Source organism: Lethenteron reissneri, chromosome 45 (genome assembly GCF_015708825.2).
Source record: "Lethenteron reissneri isolate LAM-NWPU_2019-01 chromosome 45, ASM1570882v1, whole genome shotgun sequence".
Classification (NCBI taxonomy): Eukaryota; Metazoa; Chordata; class Hyperoartia; order Petromyzontiformes; family Petromyzontidae; genus Lethenteron; species Lethenteron reissneri.
Window position 1 is genome coordinate 2,410,722 of NC_083823.1, and position 24,857 is coordinate 2,435,578.

General features: G+C 50.3%; 1 protein-coding gene across 2 annotated transcripts; it reads right to left on the minus strand.

The window, feature by feature from the left end:
* Positions 1 to 285: 285 nt before the first annotated feature.
* Positions 286 to 24,826, minus strand: LOC133353805 (motile sperm domain-containing protein 1-like). Of its 2 annotated transcripts, none has more exons than XM_061570225.1 (8): positions 24,579 to 24,826; positions 11,976 to 12,212; positions 7,876 to 8,029; positions 7,176 to 7,251; positions 6,072 to 6,261; positions 4,759 to 4,870; positions 3,927 to 4,088; positions 286 to 2,602 (listed from the first exon to the last, which is right to left on the minus strand). In XM_061570225.1, exons 2-8 carry the CDS (start codon positions 12,087 to 12,089, stop codon positions 2,571 to 2,573), a joined length of 840 nt encoding a protein of 279 aa, XP_061426209.1. In that variant the 5' UTR covers positions 12,090 to 12,212; positions 24,579 to 24,826; the 3' UTR covers positions 286 to 2,570. The 2 variants fall into 2 exon arrangements, with proteins under 2 accessions (XP_061426209.1, XP_061426210.1); XM_061570226.1 differs by having other exon boundaries at positions 3,927 to 4,085; positions 24,579 to 24,823.
* Between the last annotated feature and the right edge of the window lie 31 nt (positions 24,827 to 24,857).

Consider the following 24,857-nt stretch of genomic DNA (forward strand, 5'->3'; position numbering starts at 1 on the left):
CAGCCTCACCCCTCCCATTTTTGGATGCATGACGGACGGACACAATAGTCCCCTGTGGGCTGGTGGAACCAGGAGGTTCCTACCAGTAAAAAGGGCGTACACTATAACTTGAATTGGCCAAAAATCCCAAAGCTGGAAAATCACCTGCAAATTACTCAATTTGAATTGTATATAGCAACTTGGCTCCAACAGCAAATACTTGGTCGGACTGTTGAAAGAGTTTTGAGACTCAAAGGGTCCTGGGTAAACGTGCGTAATAAAAAATACTGCATAATTCATGCAACACACGTGTTATGGGGTGTCTTTATTTGAGTTCTATGTTTCATTGCAAGTTGTTACAATTTGTGAAAAAAATTGGCAGCCCATCTTTAAAGAGTATCAGTGGTTAGGATACAATCACGTATAAAATGTACGGCGTTACAGATATTTCTTATTCAGTTTTAATGTTGTAACTGCTTACATGGCCAAAGAGTAATGTTACATACTCATACTGCGTGTGAATTTGTATAATTTACATGATTTGATATGGAACTTTTCAAGTCAATAGCAATCCCTACGTTGCAATGCCCTGCTACTTCGAAGAATTTGAATATTTACAGTGAATGTAAATTAGGTGGAAATTCTTAATAAAAATACAATAAAAGGCAATGTAAACGGAACAGTTCAAATACTTCGAGACCTGCATGTCGGTATTGCGTATTGTAGTTTTGAACACACAGGCAGCTAATGTAACTTTAAACAAGGTCCTCTATGATAAAATAACGACTGATAAATCAAGGCTAAGTTTCACAACGACAACAAAAATACACAAATACAAGCGATTGTAAACTTAACAAGACATTGAGTTGCAGAGTCAACTGCATTGTTTCAAAACGCCACACACGATCACACTCGCGTCAGACTCCGTGCGGGCGTGCAAGGCAAGAGATAAAAAAAAAAAAAACATTTTTAATACACTGCGTTCACATTCACCAAAACCGCACTGACCAGTGTGGTAAAGTATGGTCAAACACGACAGGATCAAACACACGGCATTGGGAGGACTTCATCCAGCAGTGGCTTGGCAAAGGTGCTGTACATTATTATAGCACACACAGCATGTTCTGTCACTCAGGGAGATGCGTAGTCTGTGACAACTTCACACTTTGAAGGAAAGTTTGTACATTTTTTTTCTCCCGTGCATTCTCGCGGCGTCGGCGGCAGAGTGGCAGGGTAAACCAACTGTGGCACGTCGGGCGTCGGAGGTCTCCGTTTAAAAAAGAAAGAAAAGAAAATCCACGCCCCAGTGGCAGGCGGCAGCGCACGGGCTGCGGTCGTTTTGCTCCCTGCACATGGCGCATGCGGGGGGAGGACTCACGCGGGATGGGGCGGACTGCTCGCCCCGTTCTCCGGACAACCGTTGAGCAACACGGAGGACTCGCGAGGCCTCTTCCTCCTCCTCGTCGCCGCGATGGCGTTTCTGGAGCCACGGCTCGAGACAGGTCCCCCCCGAGTGCAGACCCTCACTGCCGCAGGACGCGCCGAAAGCCCTCTAATGCAGCTTCCGTGGGTGTCGGGACAAGAGAGGTTTAGATTTGTGTTTTTAACTTAACGTTGGCAGATATGTATACAAGGTATTATGCACTTTTTTTTCCGTCCATGAAATATTTTTTTTACACCGTTTATGCACTGTGTTTGTAGCATGGTGGTTACATGGAAATGCTAGCTGAATCAAAATTGTAGTTTTTGCTGTTGTTGTACATCCTGGTTAATGCCTTTTATTCGATTTGGCCCAGAGTTATTGCCCCGAAGGCATATGGTATCCTAAAAAGCATGCATTGAGGAGCCTTGCATCAACTTTTTAAATAGGAAGATGGTTACGTGATAATTATATACATATTTATATTGTTTCCCTTCAATGACTTGACGCGGCAATGCCCTTAAGGATTTACTTTCGCGAAAAGAGCCCTGGTAAAAGTGATGTGCATGTGGACGGCTGTGGTCTGTTAGCGTTTACACATCACACACACAAACAACAGCAGCGCCAGTGCGATATGCAGCGCTTGTGCTTCGTGTCGACGACGACGCTGCTGCTGCGTCCCACAGAGCTTGGTGGGGGGTCAGCAGCAGGCGGGGAGAAACGTGAACTTGAGTGCTCGCGAAGGAGTTCAGTGAAAGCGGCCCAAGTGCTTGACCACGAGGGAGAAACTTGGCGTCCTCGCTCCACGTAAACACCGCGCCACGGGACGGCGAAAGCGAACGGCGGACTTCACCGGCGCTCGGTCCCCCGAGCAACGCACGTGCGGCACTGGTGGTCGGTACGATTGTGTGTTTTTTTGTTATCTGCTAAGCGACGAACGCACGCTGCGCTAAGGCCACCGGCTCGGCTCGCCGAGCCCCACGAGTCAACCTGTGAGCTTGGCGATGGGTGCTCGGGAAGGTTGATCGGAGGGCTGCGTACGCGCTGGCGTGCGTGGGTGCGTGTGCGCGCGTGCGTGGGTGCGCTCCGCCTCCATTTGCAGCGAAGTTGAAATGTGGTTGAGACGAGCAGTCCAGGGTCGTGCACGGCCGAGGTCGTTGGCGGCGCCGATTTAGGCCTGCAGAATGAGCATCGTCACGAGCCCTGCCGGCACAAATGACAAGCGTCGCTTGAAATCGCTGCTCGTTAGAATTGGGTTGTGTTTAGTTTGTTGTCCTTCCCCCGCACCTCCGAATCGCACGGTTGGCTACGTACAGTGCAAAAGAAGTTCGACATACATGCGCTGCCCGTCACTTTTCACACGATCTGCAAATGCAGTTTCAACGGTTGAAAATGGACAACATCCAGATGGCTATCATGACTGTAGATCCAAGCCATGCGTTCAAAACGCAAGAATGCAGTATCTATTCATTTAGCTATCAAACGCAATGCGGTTATTAACACGTCACGTTATTAAAATAAAGAACGCACTCCAAAGTACGAAATAGTTACGTAAAATCAAAGGGAGGCGATCAAAGACACATTTGGAAACTTTACGTTCACGTGTGCTGTCGCGATTTAAAATGACGCGCTCCTCCAGGGATAATCCCAGTCACCCACAGGAGCACATTTTAATTGACCTTGGATTTCTTTAATTACAGCGAGTAAGCCTAAGGGTGAGGAAGGATTTTAAGAAACTTTAAAATTATGGTGAAAAGCGGTGTAGCATATTCCGTGCTTCACAGCCCACTTTGCCAAATTTCGTGTTGACGTGCACCAGGGGGTTTAAAAATCAGGTCACGAGTCATCCACTCCGTGTGGTCCATGGGTCACAATGTTAATTGGAACAGCTTTGGTATTCCCAATTTCTTGATATTTTTATTTATTTAACTTCATCCAACAGCCCTTTGTCGGTCCACAGCTGTACCCCACCACACGCAACCTGCCCATTGACGTGCCTGCGGTAGTACTTATTTATGCTGCTGTGTGTAGAACGGCGGTGGGGGTGGATTTAAAAAAAGCTTTACCACCATTATTTTGACCGCCGTTTTAACCGTGACAGCAGTGGCCGCTGGCCTTTGTTTTTCAGTTAAAAAGGTAAACGTGCAAAATTAAATGCTGAACATTTCTATACGTGCGGTAAACCGGACACCAATTCAGATTTGTTTTCTTTTCCAATTATTAATGCGCTTAACGCGAATTAACCCTTTCCCATGTCCGAGACGTCTGAAATTCGCAGGGTGGGTGTCCCATTCACCTCTGAATCTCAGAACACGCAAGCGGCTCAGTGTTATTTTAGAGAGGCATAGCGCTGTTGTTTTTAAAGACATTGCACTCACTGCAGAGGACCGTAGCGACACGACTGATAGCTTGCGCCAAACTGCCACACACCATCCTTGTGGGAGCCTCGGTACCGATAACATTTCATTTTTTTCTTCCGGTTTCATTTCGAACCCAAAGAATACTATTAACAACCCTAAATCCGTACCCAGCACATAGGCAGCGACCAGCTTCTGGTGGGCGGTGAGATGCAGGTAGTGGGGCAGCAGGGAGCCCGTGTCACCCAGCGTGGGTAGCATCAGCGCCACCACGCACACCACTCCCGTCAGGATCACCAGGTAGCTGGCGCCGCTACCCGCGCGCACACCTGCTTCGGTCGTCGCGCGGGGTGCAGGAGAGAGAGAAGGACGGCGCAACAGCCAGCGTCAGCGAGGGTAACGGTGGCGTTGTGGTGGTTGGACATGGGCCATGGTGCGAGGAATGAAATGGGACACCCCCACCCCCTCTCCGGGTTTCTCTTTAAGTAGCTCGGCGCCTGGGGGGCCCTTCCCCCTACCCCCTTAACAGCATGTGGGCCCCGGTGCAGGTGCACGGCCTGCACTCTGTTGACAACGTAGCCACCAATTGCGTGTGGTGGTCAACCATCCAAGAACCATCTTAATGCAGGCTCAAGTCTGCTTTAGCTTTCGAGATCTGGCAAGATTGACCGCATATCAATTTGGTTACAGCTGTGTTTCAATGTGTCCGTGTCAAAGGTACAAAACCCTGCAAATCCTTGCTCATGCTACTGCTGGCGAAAAGGTCTCCACTCAACGGCATTTCGGCCTACACTTCCATGCTCGGCAGATGTGTTGTAGGTGGAAGAATACCCACACTTGACCCCACCAAAAGCTACCTCCCAATCGACTGAGGTATACCCATTTGCCTTGCTGTGGCGGGCGGGCCGGGGATGGTGGTATTTGAATAAACCTGCTCGCTGCCAAGAGAAGCACATGTGAATCGAATGCGATGCGGTGTTTTGCGGTGTGCAGTGGCGGTACCGCGTGTGTAGTGAGCGCGCTCAAATATGGAGTCGGCTTCCCGCACTGCAGCTGCCGCCCTCTCTCCGGCCTTCTGTCGCCCCGCGTCTCTCTGCGCTGAAGCTCCTCCCCTCTGCCAACACACGCACCTCCGATTAGCACGGTTGGCTAGTAGTTGTGCATACATACACACCTGCGCGCGCGTGTGGAACGCCACCCTGTTAATCGGTGGACTAGAAACGTTCTGGGGTCACCAGATACCATTTGAACCTCCTGTATTGCACGATGGGCGGTGACGTGAGCAATGGGGAGTGACACTTCACCAGTCACTATTACACTTACATACAGACCCACAGACTTACACAGAGACCACAGTCGACCCATACTTTACGATGCAATGTGAGCGATAATTACCCGCACCTCCCATGTGTTGTTGTAACACGATGGTTAAGCATAGTGTAGCTATGTATTGGCAATAAAAGAGCTAGCACTGGTTTTATTAGTACAATTTATTGGCTATTACTGTGAATGTACGGACCATAAGTACGCACGGTCTGCTTTACAGGGGACGCAAAACATGTCTTTCGAAACAAGCTGGGCGTCACGGTCCAAATTTGTCAAATTCGAAAAGAATTACGCCGCGAATGAATGACTCAATTGGGATTACAACACATGACGATCATTGCCCCTTGCTGGCATGTGTAGGCCCGGTGCCGAGTCGCCTTGTGACGCACAGGAACGGCTGCCACTGGGCCACGCCCTTGAAACGTTTGAGATGACCCGTGACGCAGAGGCGACTTTCAGTTGCCGAGGCGTTTGTCGCGACGCCGTATCAACGCAACGATTATGACCATGACCGTCATTATTATGATTGTTGGTAGCAACGTTTAAGAACGACGAAGACCTTCTTGGTTCTTTCGGTAAAGTCACGTAGAAGGGAAATAATAAAATAATAATAAAACATAATAAAATACAATTGTCATGACGTTTCGGCCACAACGCAAGCAGCCGTCCTCAGGTGAAGAACGGCTGTCGGAAAGACAGCGTCTGAATGAACACCACCAAGCTTGGCAGCGTATATTTAATACATACACACCCCAAGCTTGGTGGTGTTCATTCGGACGCTGTCTATCCGACAGACCTGTTCTTCACCTGAGGACGGCTGCTTGTGTTGTGGCCGAAACGTCGTGAGAATTGTATTTTATTATGTTTTATTTTATTATTTCCCTGCTACGTGACTTTAACGAAAGAACCAAGAAGATGAATCCCTGCAGTCACGAAAGCTTTAAATCGAAACGACGAAGACGATGGCGACATGGGCGGGCGACCCACACCTCGAGGCGCGCGGGCAGCGACATGGCTCCGTCGTCCACGCCGCGCGCCGCCTGCGTGGCAGTCGCGTGCAGCGTCGCGACGATCTCCCTCCGCCCCTCGGCGCCGCCACTGGTGCCGTACACCACCAGGCGGAACTTGTCCGTCTCCCCCACGTGCTCGGCGAGGCTGGCCGCGTGGTGCCGGATGGTGCTGCGTGTGCGTGCGTGCGTGCGTGCAGGGAGCGGGAGTGTAGTGGTTAGCGTGCTGCGCTACGAACTTGAAAAGCCAAGTTCGTTTTACGCTCGCCGCCAACACCAGCGACGATTATCTGAACCGGCCCTGGGCCTCCCCTAGGTCGATTAGGCCTCAAATGAGTACCTTGTGCGGCGTGTCAACATCGCCACTAGGGAGACAAAGGCGGCCGGGTTTGGTGTGTGCCACCCATCCCCTGGTGTGCCATGCCGGCCTTCATAGGTGCTTACTAACAGTCCCAACAGTCTGTTAGGGCTGTGTGGGGGATCTTCGTAGTTGTGTGCGTGTGCGAACGAGCGGTAGTTTATTGATTACCACGCTGCACTACGAAACCCGGTCACCCAAGTTCGATTCCCGCTCGTGTCCAATAACAGTGGTGTATACTCGAACCTGATGTCGTTTGAAACGATTCTCTGCTGAGGGTGTGTAAACATCAACACTAGGGCGTAGTGCTGATCACACCACCCTCTCATGCCCCATTCCAGCCTTCAAAGATGCTCGCTCACAACAATAGCGGCGTAATTCGTGAGCACACAAAATAAATTCCCCTTTTCAAACATCAACTTCGGCCGTTTCATAATCGATTTTTGGACGAGGCGACGTCGTCATCTGGCCAAATTTCTGTTGCAAAACCCTCCACCACCCGACATGAATACAAATTAGTTTTTCGAGAGGGCGGGACCTGGCCCGGTGAGTGAACAACAACGCTTCATGGAACGGACTGGCTGCTTGCGATTACCACACGCAGACTTAAAACATCAGACTTATTTCTGTGCTTCCATCGTCTGGCAATCAAACACGCGAACGTCCGTCTCGGCAGCGTTCGTCTCCCCCAGTGCGAGTGGCAGATCGTCCGGGCGTGGGCGACTCACATGTCCACGCAGCACTGCTCCTTCACCGTCCCCTCTGCGTCCACCACGGTGTAGCGTGTGGGGGCCGTGCATAGGACTGCGGACACACAAGACAGCGAAACTTCATTCGCTCGCCCGTCCGATTGCTCTCCGACTTGTCTGCCCCGCTACCCACTCGCTCGGTTACCCTCTCACTCACTTGCCCACTTGACCACTCGTTCTCTTATTCTGTCGCTCGCTCACTCACTCGCCCACGCCACTGGACATCACGCCGAGACCCACCCGACCACCGCCCCCGCTTGGCTCCTGCGCTCGCAGTTTGATCCGAGTCACTGAAGCATTAAATGGCATCTTCAATCACGATGTTTAGGCATGCAACTAACCACTGACACACATCCAAATCGATTCTTGTGCCTGCAATAAATGTATCTATGTTGAACTTCCTATGGAGCCAACTGTGATAATTGGAGGTGCGGGGGAAGGACAACAAGCTAAAATCTTAATACATCCAATAGCAAGTGCAAGTATTATTTTGGATTTGTATTGTTTTAACTTTCCACTTGAAGGGGTGTCGTGCCAGTGTCGTGCCGATGTCGTGCCAGTGTCGTGCCAGTGGCGGATCCAACGTAGGGCCGCGGATCTAAAAACCCTTGGAAGTTTTTCGATCCGCGGCCGCATCACGCCAAACAAACACAGGTGCCACTTGACTGCGACGCCGCACCCTTGAAGTGCAGGGGGAACTCGTAGGGGTTGTAGATGGTGAGGAGCTGCTTGTGTGAGCGCTGGTCATCCGCAAAGAAGCTGAGCTCCGTGGGGAAGACGAACACAGGCAGCACGAGACCCCCCGGCACGGAGGCACCCCCCTCGCCAGCCGCCTGCTCGTCGCAAACAAACCCGGGCAAAAAAAAACATATGCAAACATTTGTAAATTAGACTGTATGACTCTTTGGTTCTTTCGGTAAAGTCACGTATAAAGAGAAAAAATAATAAATGAAATACTAGCATGCAAATATTTAATTTATTATTTTTCTAGCATGCTAGTACTTAATTTATTTATTTTTTCGGCTAGCCACTGGAAGAGGGAAAATAATAAATTAAATACTAGCATGCTTGTATTAATTTTTTATTTTCCTAGCATGCTGGTATTTACTTAATTATTTTCCCTCTTTATATGTGACTTTACCGAAGGAACCAAAGAGTAATTCCTGCAGTCACGAAAGCTCCAAATTAAGTATAGACTGTATGAATGTGTTTACTGAAAAGGCCGGATGTTTTGTCAAATAATGGACCGTTTATTTTTGTACCGTACTTCCTTTCATTGCTCCAAAGTCTCCCCAATTGCTCCCTGCCTTCATAACGTAGAATTATTGTTTAAATCCTGGGTGCAAATGGGAACCGCCTAGTAAACATTTCTCCCAAAAGAGGGCGTATAGAACGCACTCTGTCCTCCGCCAGAGCCGTTTCACCAGCGGAATGATGTTGACCTTGCCGCGAGTGTACGATTGCTTTCAAAGAGCACTGTAGAAAAAAAATATAAATAATATCGCATGCAGACACAATGCCCAGAGTGTTCGAAAGGCACTCCAGAGTGTCAGCGTTTCACGAGCCAACCTGCAAACAGAACCCAGTAAACAGTCCCTGCCAAGTGCGGAGACATTCATGTGGTCCCACAACGCTGCAAAAGTGAAAAGGTGAATTAGCCGAAAGGTGCGCAAAGGAGTATGAAGACGTGCATACTTGGAATTGCTACGAGAAACAGGGAGAGTTCACGCGCGTAGGCTTTCGCGACCAATATTATTCATAGTTAAGGTTTTTGGGTTAGATCGCGTGAGTACAAATGTGTCGTAACCCTCCACCACCTGACACAGCCAATTAGTAAGGGATTTATCACATAAACAAAACGCCAATTACACTATGAGACCTCATTTACCAGTGGCAAAATATAGTAATAGGTTTTAACCCTTTCAACTGGTACAAAACTGACATCTTTATACAAGGAATCATGTTTGCAATAACGCCTTTTGGCGTCATCTGGTCCAACACCAATGGAGACTAGGCTCTAAAAAAAGTTGTCTCGGGTGTGGACCAATCAACTTCAAGGGCAGTGCATATCATTATCATCATCAGAGTTGTTTCTTTTTGTTTGCATTTTGACTGCTTGTGTTGTGGTTATTGCAAACATGATGCCTTGTGTAAAGGTGTCAGTTTTGTACCAGTTGAAAGGCTAAAAACCTATTACTATAAAACGCCAATCAATTACTACTCCAGCCCTCCGGTGTGTTGAAGAGTAAATCCACAACATTCACAATTTGAGTACCATGATGTTTCGCTGGTGATTAGATCCAGCATCATCGGGCGATTTGACGACGTCATCAACCTGAACCCAATCAGGTGCAGAGATCGGAGGCGGAGGAGGAGGGGGGGCTATTATAACCTTGAAGTGTCGTGTAAAACTAATTATTACTGGCCAAGACTAATTCGAGAATCCGTTGAAATTGAGAGAAATACAAATAATTTTAAACGCTCTGACAGCTACACGCTTAGTGCAGCCTGGAAGCGTATTATTAAGTAATACATCTTACACTTTAAATTTCTTACAGATAAAACACATACTAATTAACTAATTACGAACCTATTATATAATTATAATTTTGCCCCTCCTCCACCTCTGATCTCTGTAATTACCAGCGAAACGTCGTACTACTCAAATTGTAAATGTTGTGGATTTACTCTCCAACACACCGGTGGGCTGAAGAAGTAACTATTTGACGTTTTGTTGACGTGACAAATCCTTTTATCATTGGCTGTGTCGGGCAGTGGAGGGTTACGACACATTTATACTTAGGCGATCTAACCCAAAAACCTTTATTATGAATTATGATCATTAACACGTATAGCAAAGAACACAAGCATTGTTCGAGACATCGTATCGACCGCTAAGAAAAACACATGGGCTTGAGGAGAACACGTCGTGAGTGGTCGAGAATAACGACAAAGCGGCAGCCAAAGTAGGGGAACACGCCGGAGAGAACACGTCGGAGGGAACATGCCCGAGAGGACGTCCGCTGTGCGTTTGGAGCGATGGAATCAGCTCGCGCGCAGGAGCTCGGCGAAATGTCGCATCGCAGGGCCGAAAGAGATGGCGACGGCTTTGGGAGGGGCCTTCACCCAGCAGTGGATTGATCGTGGCTGACGACGACGACAAAAGCTGCGGGCGAAACGGTGTGGGGGCAAGCGTGGCGATGCGCTGGTGCCGGTATAATTGCAGGGAGGCGCCGTGCCACGGCTCGGGTTACGTACAGTGACAGCGCGCTTGTCCTCAAGAGCACGCGGCCTTCCCAAAACAGGCGGAGCGTAGATTTCGTCTCGCGTGCGCCCTGTGCATGAACGCCACCTGTCCCACTGTGATTCCGCCACGAAGCACTGCTTAAACTATGGCTGAAAGCAGTCATAATACCTTACAACAACAGTAAAAAAGTTTGTTTTTGGCGAATTATCATCACCAGCTGTGGTCAATCCGCTGCTGGATGAAGGCCTCTCCAAGTCGCAACAATCTCACCAGCACCTGCCTGTGACGCAGCATTCCTCCATCCCTGTGGCGGATGCAGCGACATCACTGGACTTTGGTGACAGAGCAGCTGACTGCGGTTCAAAGTCTGAGTTTCAGTGACTTTAAGATTTGCTTCTCATTAATTTAGCTTTGGACTCACCAAGGGGAGACCCAGGACACACAAATCAAGAGCCGTTTGTTTTTTGGGTTGCCACATCTTCAGTAGTCTACACTGGAGGTGGCCAGGTGGTCTCAGCTGGAACAGCCGAGACCCTGGGTTAAATTAGAGTTTAAACCGCCCATGGTTAAACCTTGCTCACAAGTGTAGTGGGGTGATGGCTTCAACACATTCACCGATGACTGAACAAAAAAGACAATCGGATATTATTTTTTTCCCACTTTAATTCGGCAAAAATTCCAGCTGTGGCAAGTTTAAATATTGGTTGGACTGCCATGCTGGTTCTGTTAAGAGATCTGGCTGGACACTTATTCTCGTGACATAACACCAATGTCATGATTAAACAACAAAAAACTAAGTTGGAACTTGTAGTGACTCTCGTAGAGTTTAAGCGACATTAGACTTGTGACGGTGACAAAACATCGCTCGCCCTGCGAGTACGTTTCCTGTACGGAAGGCTACCTCGGTAAAGAAGGCGATCCTGAGAACAAAACAGCGGGATAGGTGGCAACTTGAGATGCCCTGGTCACTTGAGGCACCAACATGGCTGTGGTATTTCCGGACTGGCTCTGTGGGGCTGGGGGTGCCAGGTCACACGGTGTGCCCGTGCGCGATTGGCTGTTGTGGAAGTCGCAGCCCACCACTGCCAGTTACACGCATTAGTTAATGTGTCTGCAATAGCAACAACAACAACTCACAAACAAAACACCTTGTGAAAGACTCAACGCGGAAGATCCCTGGATTTGATCTTCCAGGAAAACTCATGGTCCACCCCAAACCGCATCCACTGCGCAAACCATGGCAGCAGATGCGTATACCTGATGCACGAATGAAAACTTAAAAACTCTCCAGCGTGCGACTGTGACCATCCAGAACAGACCATAGCACGTATAATGACGCAATGCCCGAGATCCACAAATACGAAGGGAGACATCACAGTGGCACACTGCCTCTACTCCTGACGCGATTAACTCGCTTGACCACCGAATGTGGAATTGTACTTATTGCTCTGCATCTACGTCAGCCATACGGAAGAAGAATAACACCAGCAGCAGCAGCAGCTGTGGTGACACTGTGCCGTGCCGGGCCTCACCAGGGACGTGCGCTCTTCGGGAGAGGCCGAGCGGAGCACGCGGCCCCCCGCCCCCCGCGTCGCTCCGCCGCCCCCCAGACTTTCGATGCGTCCCTGCAGGCTGCGGCGCCGCATTCTCGCCGGCCTCCAACCTGCCGACCTCCGCCGGCCCCAGGCCCCCACCACCGCCGCCACCACCACCACGCCTAGAGCTCCATCGTGGCAGCCATCAACAGCCCAGTGTGCTCGCCATCGTGTCTGTACGGAAGGAGGAGACACGAGGCGGGATTAAAGAGACAGCTTGGGGGAGCTAGGGGGCCCAGGTGAGAGTTGGGTCAAGTGGGGGGGGGAAAGGGGTGGGTAGGGAGGGGGGAGTACCACCCAAACGTTCAATTGGCATGATTCAATTCAATAATAGATACATTTTCGCTTCTATGATTTAGATCTGCCGCAGGAATGTAGAATCGCAAGTAGGTTTGCACAGCGAGCCACTGGGATAACCGAGGAAAGGCTGCGTCTTCATCTGCTCCTCCTCATCTCGTAGGCTGGTGAGTGAGCCAGTGGATGGCTTCAGGAGAACCCTTCTCGATATCCAGGTGAGAACTCAGGAGACCAGGACAGTCTCATTTGCAAGATGACCCCGACTCACCAGAATACCAAACAGAAAAGAAAATAAATCAACAAAGTACTGTACAGCAATGAAGTAGAAAGACCAACAATAACCGCCATTCGCCACTAAGTGCCGGTGACGTCACCACGGGGCTTGTGCCAGGCTATGTGCACATTAAGGCCACGTGAAGTGTCGAACGTCCGCTTGCAGGAGGTCACGGGGCAGACCCAGGTACCATGGGTCGACTGACTGAGTTGACTGGCCGATGCACTACCCGTGCCACCTACTGTGCGACAATAAGGCCAACACACAATAACAAACACACTATCACGTGAGGAATTGAAAATATTGAACACACACAGAGCAATGCTCAATCAAAGCTAAATATTAAATTCCCTGCAAGCGCAAATTGGAAGAGGGCAATTGCGGTACTCCGTTCAAATGGTTTTAGACTGGTGACCACCGTCTGACCGTAGGCTCTTAATGATATAAACCTGTTAATTAAAATACCAGAAAGCATCCGGATAATCTAGGTTATCTACGAAAGCATCTTGCTAAAATCCACAAACCGAGAATGTGAGCCCCTCTCTATAATAGGAGGCGCACTGTCAAATATAAATAGAAGGAAACGCTTCATTGGTTAAAATAGATTATTCCACTCGTGATAGAATTTTGCTTGTAATATTTACGATTTACCATCATCATCATCACTTATTTATACCATGCCTCCGACGCAGTCTTCTTTCGTACGGCTGTCGATGTAGATGTAACAACTACAATTTCACATTCAGGTGGTCAAGCCAGACACGCGTGCCAGGAGCAGTGGAGTTGTATATCGCTGTGGTGATGTCTCCTTCGTAGTGGCACACTGACTAAAAATGTAGAAAAATAAACATTTTGTCATGCCTCCAAATCCTGTTCATGTTATTCCGGCTGTAAAATAGCTTTCTCGAACAATGTTTACCATCAGCATTTGTTTAATCAGGATAAATAAAGATTCCGATTCTTATTTGCGGATCGGGCCATTTCGTGGTGAAACGTTGTACGGTCTCTTCTGGATGAGCACAGTCGGACACTGGGGAGTTTTGCATTTTCCATTTGTCCATCAGGTATCCGCATCTGCCGTGCTCTGTGCGGTGGATGCGATTTGGCGTGGACCATGAGTTCGTGGGCTTCCCATGCGGTAGTACAATCTCGAGGTGCCAGACAAAAGGGGTATTTGAGCTATAAGCAAAGGATGACTGAGAAGAGAAGTGTTTGCAGATGAAAACGTGAGTAAACAACATTGAAAAGCTAAATGGTCAGAAATAATGATCAACTAAAACAACAAACAAAAATAGTATCCACAATACAAACGAGATCGAATGCAAGGTACAATACATGAGATAGTACCAACAGCAAGTACACAGGAGACAATAGATGGTACCGATTAGGCAGTACCGACAAAATACCAGACTGCACAGATGGGACGGTACACGTATGTTACGGTATGTTGAACTTCTTTTGCACCGTACGCAGCCAACCGTGCCGATCGGGAGGTGCGGGTGGGAAGAACAACAACACGCTGTGGTTGTGTGCAGGCAGCATGGTCCACATTGACCAAACTAGAAAATTGCTCGCAAAATTACTCACAAATGACTCACAAATTACTCAATTGTGATTACAGACAGCAGCAATCACCGCCCCTTTAATCTCCGACTCTCGTGTCTGCATTCGGGCCAGGTTGCCGCGTCACCCCTTTGCCGCACAGGGACAGCTGCCACTGGGGGTGCCCTTTCAAATGTGTTCAGTTGAGGTGCACGTCGCTTGTCGTCGCGTGTGAGGCACTCCGAGACGTCGCAAGTGTAACAGATGGAACTTTATCATAAATAAATCATTCTTATTCTTGGTTCTTTCGGTAAAGTCACGTAGAAGGGAAATAACAACATAAAAAATATATTGTTTTATATTTTTATTATTTTATTATTTCCCTTCTATGTGACTTTACCGAAAGAACCAAGAATATGAATCCCTGCAGTCACGAAAGCTTTAAATAAAAATGTAAATCATTCTTCTTGTGGTATGATTATTATAAACGAGACGGTACAAACAAGGCAATGCAAATTAGCCGGCGAGTACAAAACAGAACGTGGAAATGAGACAATGACCAATCTTTATATTTGATCATCACAAAATTCGTGGAAATTAATAGAAATTTGGAAGGTAGGGGGACTATTAAGTAGAGCTAACATGATGCGTAGCCCACACATATTACTCTCTCCAAGAATGATTTCGATTGTAAACTATTTTGTACCTCAGTTTCTTACCGAGCACAGAATGCATCACCTTGTAAATTGCTTTTCTGACAACCCCCACGACTGCTTTGCGGTATTGGAAGGCCTTCATTCAGCTGTGGATTTACAAAGACTTGTCAACTGATTGAACGCTACACAGCCATGTGCCCGATGACGATCTCCCCACACAATGTAAGTCATGGCCGTTGTTTGACCATACTTCACCATGCTGGTCGGTGCGGACTGGGGAAGCGGAGGGAGGAGACGGGGTTCGCAGGACCGGTGTGGCAGAGGTCGCAACCGGGTACCCGATACCCGTACCCTATCCGATACCCAGCTACCCGGCCGGGTACGGGTACCCGTTTGCGACCCTGGTGCGGCCGGGTACGGGTAAGGAATCAAAACCCGTTTGCGACCTCTGCGGTGTGGACATGACTTGCCGCTGGTGTGAGCCGTGACCGGGAATTGAACTCAGGACTTCACGTCCAGAGTACAACAGGATGGTCCAGATGTTTTGTGACACCCATTTAATTATTTAAAGCTTAATATTTTTGCATACCAATGGGTGTGAAAACAGAAATGAATTAGCAGAGGAAGAAAAACAATAGGGGTTAATAAATTGGGGGGAGGGGGGTCACAAGACATCTGGACCACCCAGCCCAGTGCATTTGCACCGCCGCTCCGCCCTGTAACATTTGAACCGCTTGTATTTTACTCCAGCGCCAAACAACACTGGCCCTTGCTGCTTTATACTGAACGTCAGGGTCTCCCCAAAGCCTCGTGTCTCACGTGGGGAAAGCTCCGACAAAGGGTGAGCTGCCCTTAGCCTTGTTGACATCAAAGCTGCCCGGTCAACAGCGTCACGGAACTCATGCAGACGGAAACATTTGACTCGGGTAAACACTTTCGGCACTATAAACAAACGCCGTACACGCTCCGATGTCACCTCGGTGTTGAACCCTCCGATCGATCAATTGTTAAGTATGTACTCATCTCCAGTGTTAATGAGGTATAGGTCTCAAGTGTAAACTGCAGTAATTTTAATAAACTAATGCGAAACAATAACTAAGTATTAATTTAACACGAATTTTACCTGTTGTATTGATTACTTTTGAGTGTTATAAACTGCTTAACAACAGCAAAATACACATGATTATGAATCTCAAGTGCTGATGGCGAGTGATAGCTAATATCCTAAAACGCTGATGGTTTAACAACTTCTAGTGCTCACGGAAGCATAACCCCAAATGTAAATCTTTTTTTTACAAACACACACACGTGAACTAATAAGCGTTTATAATAAAGGTTTTTGGGTTAGATCGCGTAAGTATAAATGTGTCGTAACCCTCCACCACCCGACACAGCCAATTAGTAAGGGATTTGTCACGTTTCATCACAAGTGTGGACTATCTTCTTGGTTCTTTCGGTAAATCACGTAGAAGAGAAATAATAAAATAATAATAAAACATAATAAAATACAATTCTCACGACGTTTCGGCCACAACGCAAGCAGCCGTCCTCAGGTGAAGAACAGGTTTGTCGGAAAGACAGCGTCTGAAATTCTGTCGGAATTTCAGACGCTGAAAGACCTGTTCTTCACCTGAGGACGGCTGCTTGCGTTGTGGCCGAAACGTCGTGAGAATTGTATTTTAATGTTTTATTATTATTTTATTATTTCCCTTCTACGTAACCTTACCGAAAGAACCAAGAAGATGAATCCCCGCAGTCACGAAGCTTTACATCGAAATTTAAGTGTAGACTAACAATCACGAATGTTAACAATCTGAGCACAACCCCAACGCGTTTAACCGGACAGGGTCGTTGACCGCCGAACAGCCTTGGGGTTGTTTTTTTAGCTTCTGAGAAAAAAAAAACCCATCCAAGTTTCATGGTCGGTGTGTTGATGTTTTTAAGTGAAAATCTCACCAGTGACGTCGTCAGTGGAATGTGTGGGGTGGAAGCCGTCAGCGTCCACGTGCTCGTGTTTACCCCTCGAATCCTCCCAAACGACCCTCCCCTTCACCCCCCCACCGCCCCCCACCTTCTCCAAAAACAGCTGTTTATGACTGTCATTACATAATCCCTTGGGCCGAATGGCTCAACATATGCGCGTCTTCGTCACTTATTTTTTTAATACTACTACTACCACCATTATACAAGTAGGAACAACAGGTTCCACACTGCCCACCGGGGAGTATTTGTCTGTCTGTCGTGCACGAATGCGCTGTCCAACCAAGTTCCTACCTGCCCACTCCGAAGGAACGTGTTTTTTAATCAGCTTGTACGTGTAATGTTACGCAGTGTAAATATCCATGATGAAAAGAAGGTGGCAGTGTCGATGTTAAATTGCAGGATTTGTGTGAGAGACGGGGAAGGCCTGCTTCGTCTGTCTAGCCGTGGATTGAGCATGGTGACGGTACAGTTTTGAATGTTCGCTCTTGAGAAAAAAAAGTTACACTGATCACTTGGCACGGATATCTTGGACAGAGGTCTCACTGGCAGTGATGACGATGTTAAGATTCATCATCTTGGTTCTTTCGGTAAAGTCACGTAGAAGGGAAATAATAAAATAATAAAAATAAAACATTATAAAATAATTCTCACGACGTTTCGGCCACAACGCAAGCAGCCGTCCTCAGAGTCTGTCTTCCCGACAGACCTGTTTCTTCACCTGAGGACGGCTGCTTGCGTTGTGGCCGAAACGTCGTGAGAATTATTTTATTATGTTTTATTTTTATTATTTTATTATTTCCCTTCTACGTGACTTTACCGAAAGAACCAAGAAGATGAATCCCTGCAGTCACGAAAGCTTTAAATCGAGATGTTAAGATTGTTACTACAGTATTCACTGTCAATCCACTGCTGGATTTAGGGCCCCCTCCCCGCACTGTGTAGGTTATGAGGAACTGTTTGACCAAACCTAAGCACGCTGGTGAGTGTGGGTTGGTGAAAGGAGATGGTGGCAATTCTAGATTTGAAACTTTCGTGACTGCAAGGATTCATACAATAATAAATGAAAATAACTCAATTAAACGTCGTGATTTAATTGAGTTATTTTCATTTATTATTATTGTTTATTATTATATTTTTTACCTACGTGACTTTACCGAAAAAACCTAAGAGTATGAGAGATGGTGGCAGCAACAGTTTTCTGATACGACTTGCCACTGATGTTAGCCATGGCCTGGAATCAAACTCATCATGCCCAACTCACCGTGAGGTGCGCCAACCACTAACACCGCCACTGTTATAGTAAGACACCTCGCCTCAATAGTACGAACATGGGATTGTTTAGCCTCTTAAATTACCATTTGTTTAACACCGAGTAAACTCCGGCTGCCAGCAATGTTCATTTTTCCATGCCAACACGGCACTCTAAAATGTACACAACAGAATTGTGTCAACATCAGCTGCACTTGCGCTCATTCCACGTTCAGTACAATGTTACACACATTCCCTTACACGCGGATAAGTTCGTATGCTCTATACTGAGATATATTTTTGTTAATTGAATCCCGTTGACTTTATTTAACGAGGCGCACATCCACTGATTTTCACTATCTCTTGGAAAGTGACACCATTTCCAAACCAGAGCTGCCACATGCCCCAAACACTGTACTGTGTGTACCCCAGTGGCAGCCCAGTAGCAAACACTTCTTCGCAGGCTACATCTTTGATGATGCCACTCAAAGAGAGGTCGGAAAAAAACAACTTCCAGATTTCACTTGATTAAAGAAATGCTGGTACGAAAGATATCTCGACTGATGGATTAAACATTAAATGTTTTTTTTTTTACATGGACAGATACACGTGTGTCTGTTACATACAATACGCAGTTTTCCAAACGCACACACATATGCCCAGCGGTAGTGCGTTAGCCGCTTTGCAGAGGTTCAACGTTCGAATCCAGTGGCCACCCTGATTAATACTGCGGTAGTGTATGACCCCAAAAAAACATACACGCCGTATGCTTCACGTTAAAGATCATCCCATGGAATAATTCGCAAGAGTTAGGCCATTGAGTGCCGGTGTTATGGTCCAACATTCACCACATTTTTTAAATCACTCGCAAATTACTCAATTGGGATTGCAGTAACGCATAGCAACCATTGTCCCCTACTGCAAAGACTTGGCAGGGCCCTCCTGAAAAAAAGAGTCAAAAGACCCTCAGTGAGGCTTTGCTGGGTAAACAAGTGTAACGACAACATGTATGGCACATAGCGTTCGTCATGTCAAATTGTAAATAACGTCACTGACACTTTACAGCGGTGGCACGCCCAGCCTAAACATTTTCGAGAGTGGCAAATTGTTTTCCTACCAAGAGTGCCGAGCCTGAAATAGGTTTTCCTGAATTGTTGCACCTCCGATTAGCACGGTTGGCTACGTACGGTGCGAATGAAGTTCAACATACCGTACATTACGTACCGTCTCATCTGTAGAGTCTGGTGTTGTCTGTACTGCCTTATCAGTACTGCCCATTGTCTCCTGTGTACTTGCTATTGGTACTGTCTCATATCTATTGTACCTTGTTTTCTCCTCCGATTAACACGGTTGGCTACGTACGGTGCAAAAGAAGTTCAACATGCATACATCCAAACTCTAAAGTTCAATATACACCAATGATCATTATTTATTTACTTGCAATTTCACTATTATGAAGGGAGAAAACAAATCTTCATTCCACACTTATTAACAAATGTACTGTACTGTATATAGAAAAAATGAACATATGTCTCAACATCTTCTTGGTTATTTCGGTAAAGTCACGTAGAAGGGAAATAATAAAATAATAAAAATAAAACATAATAAAATAATTCTCACGACGTTTCGGCCACAACGCAAGCAGCCGTCCTCAACATTTCAGGGGGAGGAGTGGGGTGATATATCTATTATTGCACATCTGAGTGTGCCTGTGCTTTACATTATCACCACCACCACCATCATCATCATCTTCCATGGTCAACCCAAGCCTTCCCCCCCCCCCCATCTCTCACGGTCCTGCCTGTGACCCCAGACCTGAGCCTGGCCCTCGGATTTAGTGAAACTCCGCGTGACCACCACCACCACCACTTACTTCACCCATGCCGGTCAGCTGTGCTGGTTGGTGAAGCTGATCGCCGGAATGCACCACCACGTTACACTCAGATGACCCCCTCCCCACCCCAGCAACTCGGGAGCTATCCAGTCACACGGTGGGCACACGATTGATGTGCCTGCACCGATTACATTACCGCATTGCAATGTCAATGTTCACTATTTTTGTTAACCGTTACAACATGCAGCTGTCAATATGCAAAGGCGGTGTGTTACGTATTGCTCGTGTGCTATTACACTGGGGTCGGTGAAGCGGTGAGCTTGGCTATCCATGAACCAGGCTGACCTATCCCTTCACTGCACTCACAGCTGTCTAACCAAAAGGTCCCACCCCGTGTTCTTCTACGTGGAAATTGAGTTTTAAGGTCCATACGGCGTACAGCCGTTTCAATAGGTGCACACAAACAATGTGTTTTTGTCCATTTGTTTGTGTTTCTACCTTGTGAACGTTGAGATGTATAACGGCACGGGGTGACCAATAAGGTCTGAATTGGTCTGTAATAAGTTAGGGGGTTGTTGACAAGTACGTGTGGTGACCAGCGTGGTGAAGTATGGTCAAACAACCCCCGTGATCAACACGGTGTGGGGGGGAAGCCTTTTAAGCCAGCAGCGGTAAACATTATCGCCCTTTACAGAGTGGCTTAATCTTATGCCAATTGGAAATTGTGACCAACCACAAACCTTTATCAGAGGGCGACACTCGTAGGGGTACTGTGAATAGTAAAACGAGACGTATTCAAGCTCTTTGTCAACCCACCACCGTCAGTCACGGAGTTTGATTGACCATACTTCACCCAAGTGATGGGTGAGTGGGTGAATGAGTGGGTGGGTGAGTGGGTGGGTGAGTGGGTGAGTGGGTGAGTGAGTGGGCGGGTGAGTGAGCGGGTGAGTGGGTGGGTGAGTGGGCGGGTGAGTGGGTGGGTGAGTGGGTGGGTGGGTGAGTGAGTGAGTGGGTGGGTGAGTGGGTGGGTGAGTGGGTGGGTGAGTGGGTGAGTGGGTGGGGGGTGAGTGGGTGGGTGAGTGAGTGGGTGGGTGAGTGATGGATGAGTTGGGTGGTGGGTGGGTGGGTGGTTGATGGGTGGGTGGTGGGTGGTTGGTGGGTGGGTGAGTGAGTGTGGGTGTTTGGGGGTGGGTGGGTGGTTGGTGAGTGAGTGGGTGGGTGAGTGAGTGGGTGGGTAGTGGGTGGTGGGTGGGTGGGTGAGTTGGGTGGTGGGTGGGTGAGTGGGTGGGTGATGGGTGGGGGGTGAGTGGGTGGTTGAGTGGGTGGAAGTGTGGGTGGGTGGTGGGTGGGTGAGTGGTGGGGGGGGGGGGGGGGGGTGAGTGGTGGTGAGTGTGGGTGAGTGGGTGGGTGGTGTTGGGTGGGTGGGTGGGTGGGTGAGTGGGTGAGTGGGTGGGTGGGTGAGTGGGTGGTGGGTGAGTGGGTGGGTGGGTGAGTGGGTGATGGATGGTGAGTGGGTGGGTGAGTGAGTGGATGGTTGGGGGTAAGTACGGGTGAGTGGGTGGGTGGGTAAGGTGGGTGGGTGGGTGAGTGGTGGATGGGTGGGTGAGTGGGTGAGTGGGTGGGGGGTGAGTGGGTGGGTGGGTGAGTGGGTGGGTGGGTGGGTGAGTGAGTGAGTGGGTGGGTGAGTGAGTGGGTGGGTGGGTGGGTGAGTGGGTGGGTGGGTGAGTGAGTGGGTGGGTGGGGTGAGTGGGTGGGTGAGTGGGTGGGTGAGTGAGTGGGTGAGTGAGTGGGTGAGTGAGTGGGTGAGTGGGTGGGTGAGTGGGTGAGTGGGTGGGTGAGTGGGGTGGGTGGGTGAGTGGGTGGGTGAGTGGGTGGGTGAGTGAGTGAGTGGGTGGGTGAGTGAGTGAGTGGGTGAGTGGTTGGGTGAGTGGGTGAGTGAGTGAGTGGGTGGGTGGGTGAGTGAGTGAGTGGGTGGGTGGGTGGGTGGGTGAGTGAGTGGGTGGGTGAGTGGTGGTGGGTGGGTGGGTGGGTGGGTGGGTGAGTGGGTGGGTGGGTGGGTGGGTGGGTGAGTGGGTGGGTGAGTGGGTGGGTGAGTGGTGGGTGGGTGGATGAGTGGGTGGGGGTGGGTGGGTGGGTGGGTGGGTGGGTGGGTGGGTGAGTGGTGGTGGGTGGGTGGGAGTGGTGGGTGGGTGAGTGGGTGGGTGAGTGGGTGGGTGAGTGGGTGGGTGGGTGGATGAGTGGGTGGGTGGGTGAGTGGGTGGGTGGGTGAGTGGGTGGGTGGGGGGGTGAGTGTGTGGGTGAGTGGGGGGGTGGGTGGGTGAGTGGGTGGGTGGGTGAGTGGGTGGGTGGGTGGGTGGGTGAGTGGGTGGGTGGGTGGGTGAGTGGGTGGGTGGGTGGGTGGGTGGGTGGGTGGGTGAGTGGGTGGGTGAGTGGGTGGGTGAGGTGAGTAGGTGGGGTGGGTGGGGTGAGTGGGTGGGTGGGTGGGTGAGTGGGTGGGTGGGCGAGTGGGTGGGTGGGTGGGTGGGTGGGTGAGTGAGTGGGGTGGGTGGGTGAGTGGGTGGGTGAGTGAGTGGGTGAGTGAGTGGGTGAGTGAGTGGGTGAGTGGGTGGGTGAGTGGGGTGAGTGGGTGGGTGAGTGGGTGGGTGGGTGAGTGGGTGGGTGAGTGGGTGGGTGAGTGAGTGGGTGGGTGAGTGAGTGAGTGGGAGTGGTTGGGTGGGTGGGTAGTGAGTGAGTTGGGGGGTGAGTGAGTGAGTGGGTGGTGGGTGGGTGGTGGTGATGATGGGTGGGTGAGAGTGAGTGGGTGGGTGGGTGAGTGGTGGGTGGGTGAGTGGGGGGGTGGTGGGTGGGTGGGTTGAGTGGGTGGGTGGTGGGTGTGGGTGAGTGGGTGGTGGTGAGTGGGGGGGGTTTGTGGGGTGGGTTAGTGGTGGGGTGGGTGGTGGGTGGGTGGGTGGATGAGTGGGTGGGTGGTGGGTGGTGGGTGGGTGGGTGAGTGGTGTGTGTGGGTGAGGGGTGGGTGGGTGGGTGAGTGGGTGGGTTGGGTGGGTGGGTGATGGGTTGGTGGGTGAGTGGTTGGTGGTTGGGTGATTGGGTGGGTGGTGGGTGGAGATGGGTGGTGGGTGGAATGAGTGGTGGGTGAGTGGGTGGTGGGTGGGTGAGTGGGTGGTGAGTGAGGTGGTTGGGTGGTGTGGGGGGTGAGTGGGTGGGTGGTGGTGGGTGAGTGGGTGGGTGGGTGGGTGAGTGGTGGGTGAGTGGGAGGTGGGTGGGTGGGTGGGTGGTGAGTGGGTGGGGTGGGTGGGTGAGTGGGTGGGTGGGTGGGTGAGTGGGTGGGTGGGTGAGTGGGTGAGTGGGTGGGTGAGTGGGTGGGTGGTGGTGGGTGCGGGGTGGGTGGGTGGGTGAGTGGGTGGGTGAGTGGTGGGTGGGTGGGTGAGTGGGTGGGTGGGTGAGGGTGGGTGGGTGGGTGAGTGGGTGGGTGGGTGGGTGAGTGGGCTGGCGTGGGTGGGTGAGTGGTGGGTGGTGGGTGAGTGGGTGGGTGGAGTGGTGGGTGGGTGGTGGGTGGGTGGTGAGTGGGTGGGTGGGTGAGTGGTGGTGAGTGGGTGGGTGGTGGGTGAGGGGGTGGTGGGTGGGGGGTGGGTGAGTGGGTGGGTGGGTGGGTGATGGTGGGTGGGTGAGTGGGTGGGTGGGTGAGGGGTGGGTGGGGTGGGTGGGTGAGTGGGTGGGTGAGGGTGGGTGGTGGGTGGGGTGGGTGGGGTGAGTGGGTGGGTGGGTGGCGTGGGTGGTGTGGGTGAGTGGGTGGGGTGGGTGGGTGAGTGGGTGGGTGAGGTGAGTGGGTGAGGTGGGTGGGTGGAGTGGTGGTGAGTGGGTGGGTGAGTGAGTGGGTGAGTGGGTGGGTGGGTGGGTGAGTGGGTGGGTGGGTGGGTGGGTGGGTGGGTGAGTGAGTGGGTGGGTGGGTGGGTGAGTGGGTGGGTGGGTGGGTGAGTGAGTGAGTGGGTGGGTGGGTGGGTGAGTGAGTGAGTGGGTGAGTGGGTGGGTGAGTGAGTGGGTGAGTGAGTGGGTGGGTGGGTGGGTGAGTGGGTGGGTGCGCGCTAACCACGCTCCCCCACCCCCCACAACACAACACACAAGTCCGTGCAACTCTCGCCTGACAACAAAACAAGGTAAGGCGACAACACAGACTGAACGCAGCACACACTTAGTGAGCCCTCGAATAATTCGTAACCAAGTCAAGAGCTCATGGTCCGACTCGTCTGCCACAGCCTAACAACCCACCGTGTTCTGTTTACGTGACAAACCTTACGAATTGGCTGCGCCGGGTGGTGGCGGGTCTGACGACACATTTATATACTGTATTCTTACGCGATGTGATCGATTAAAAAGTCCTGTATTATGGATATTGGTCGCTGACCCCCAGCCTGCCCTAGACACGTGGGATACGTGGCAAGGGTCACACACGGGACCTCCACGACACAGCCAAGTGACCCCTTCAAACAATGGGTCAGGCAGGTCAACGACCTCAACCACATCTCCTATAGCCCCAGAACATCGTATCACAAACCCGGTGACCTCTTGAAGCACGGACTGCAAGGGCCAGGGTCACGATCAGAGATTGACCACTGATCCTGAGACCTGCCGAGCCCCCGGGGGTAGACGCGACATCAGAGGCATGGCGATTGTTACCGTCATCCCGGCAAGGCGAAGGGGTCACTCACCTCCTTGAGCTCTCGCCCCCCTGTCTCTCTTGCTCTCTCGCTCGAGGCGCCCTTCAGTGTCGCCCCTCTTGCTCGTTGCCGCCTCTTAGCACCGCCGTCGACGATGTGGCGACATCGAGGAGAAAGGCGACTCGCAAACAACTACACGGAGACAAAGGAGCCGCGATTTGAAATCCCACACCAGATTGGGGGCACTCCGCTTTCTCCTACGGCCACGTAACCCTCCCCCCCAACCCCGCGGCGGCCATCTTACTCAAGGAGACGCTTCCTATTGGTTTA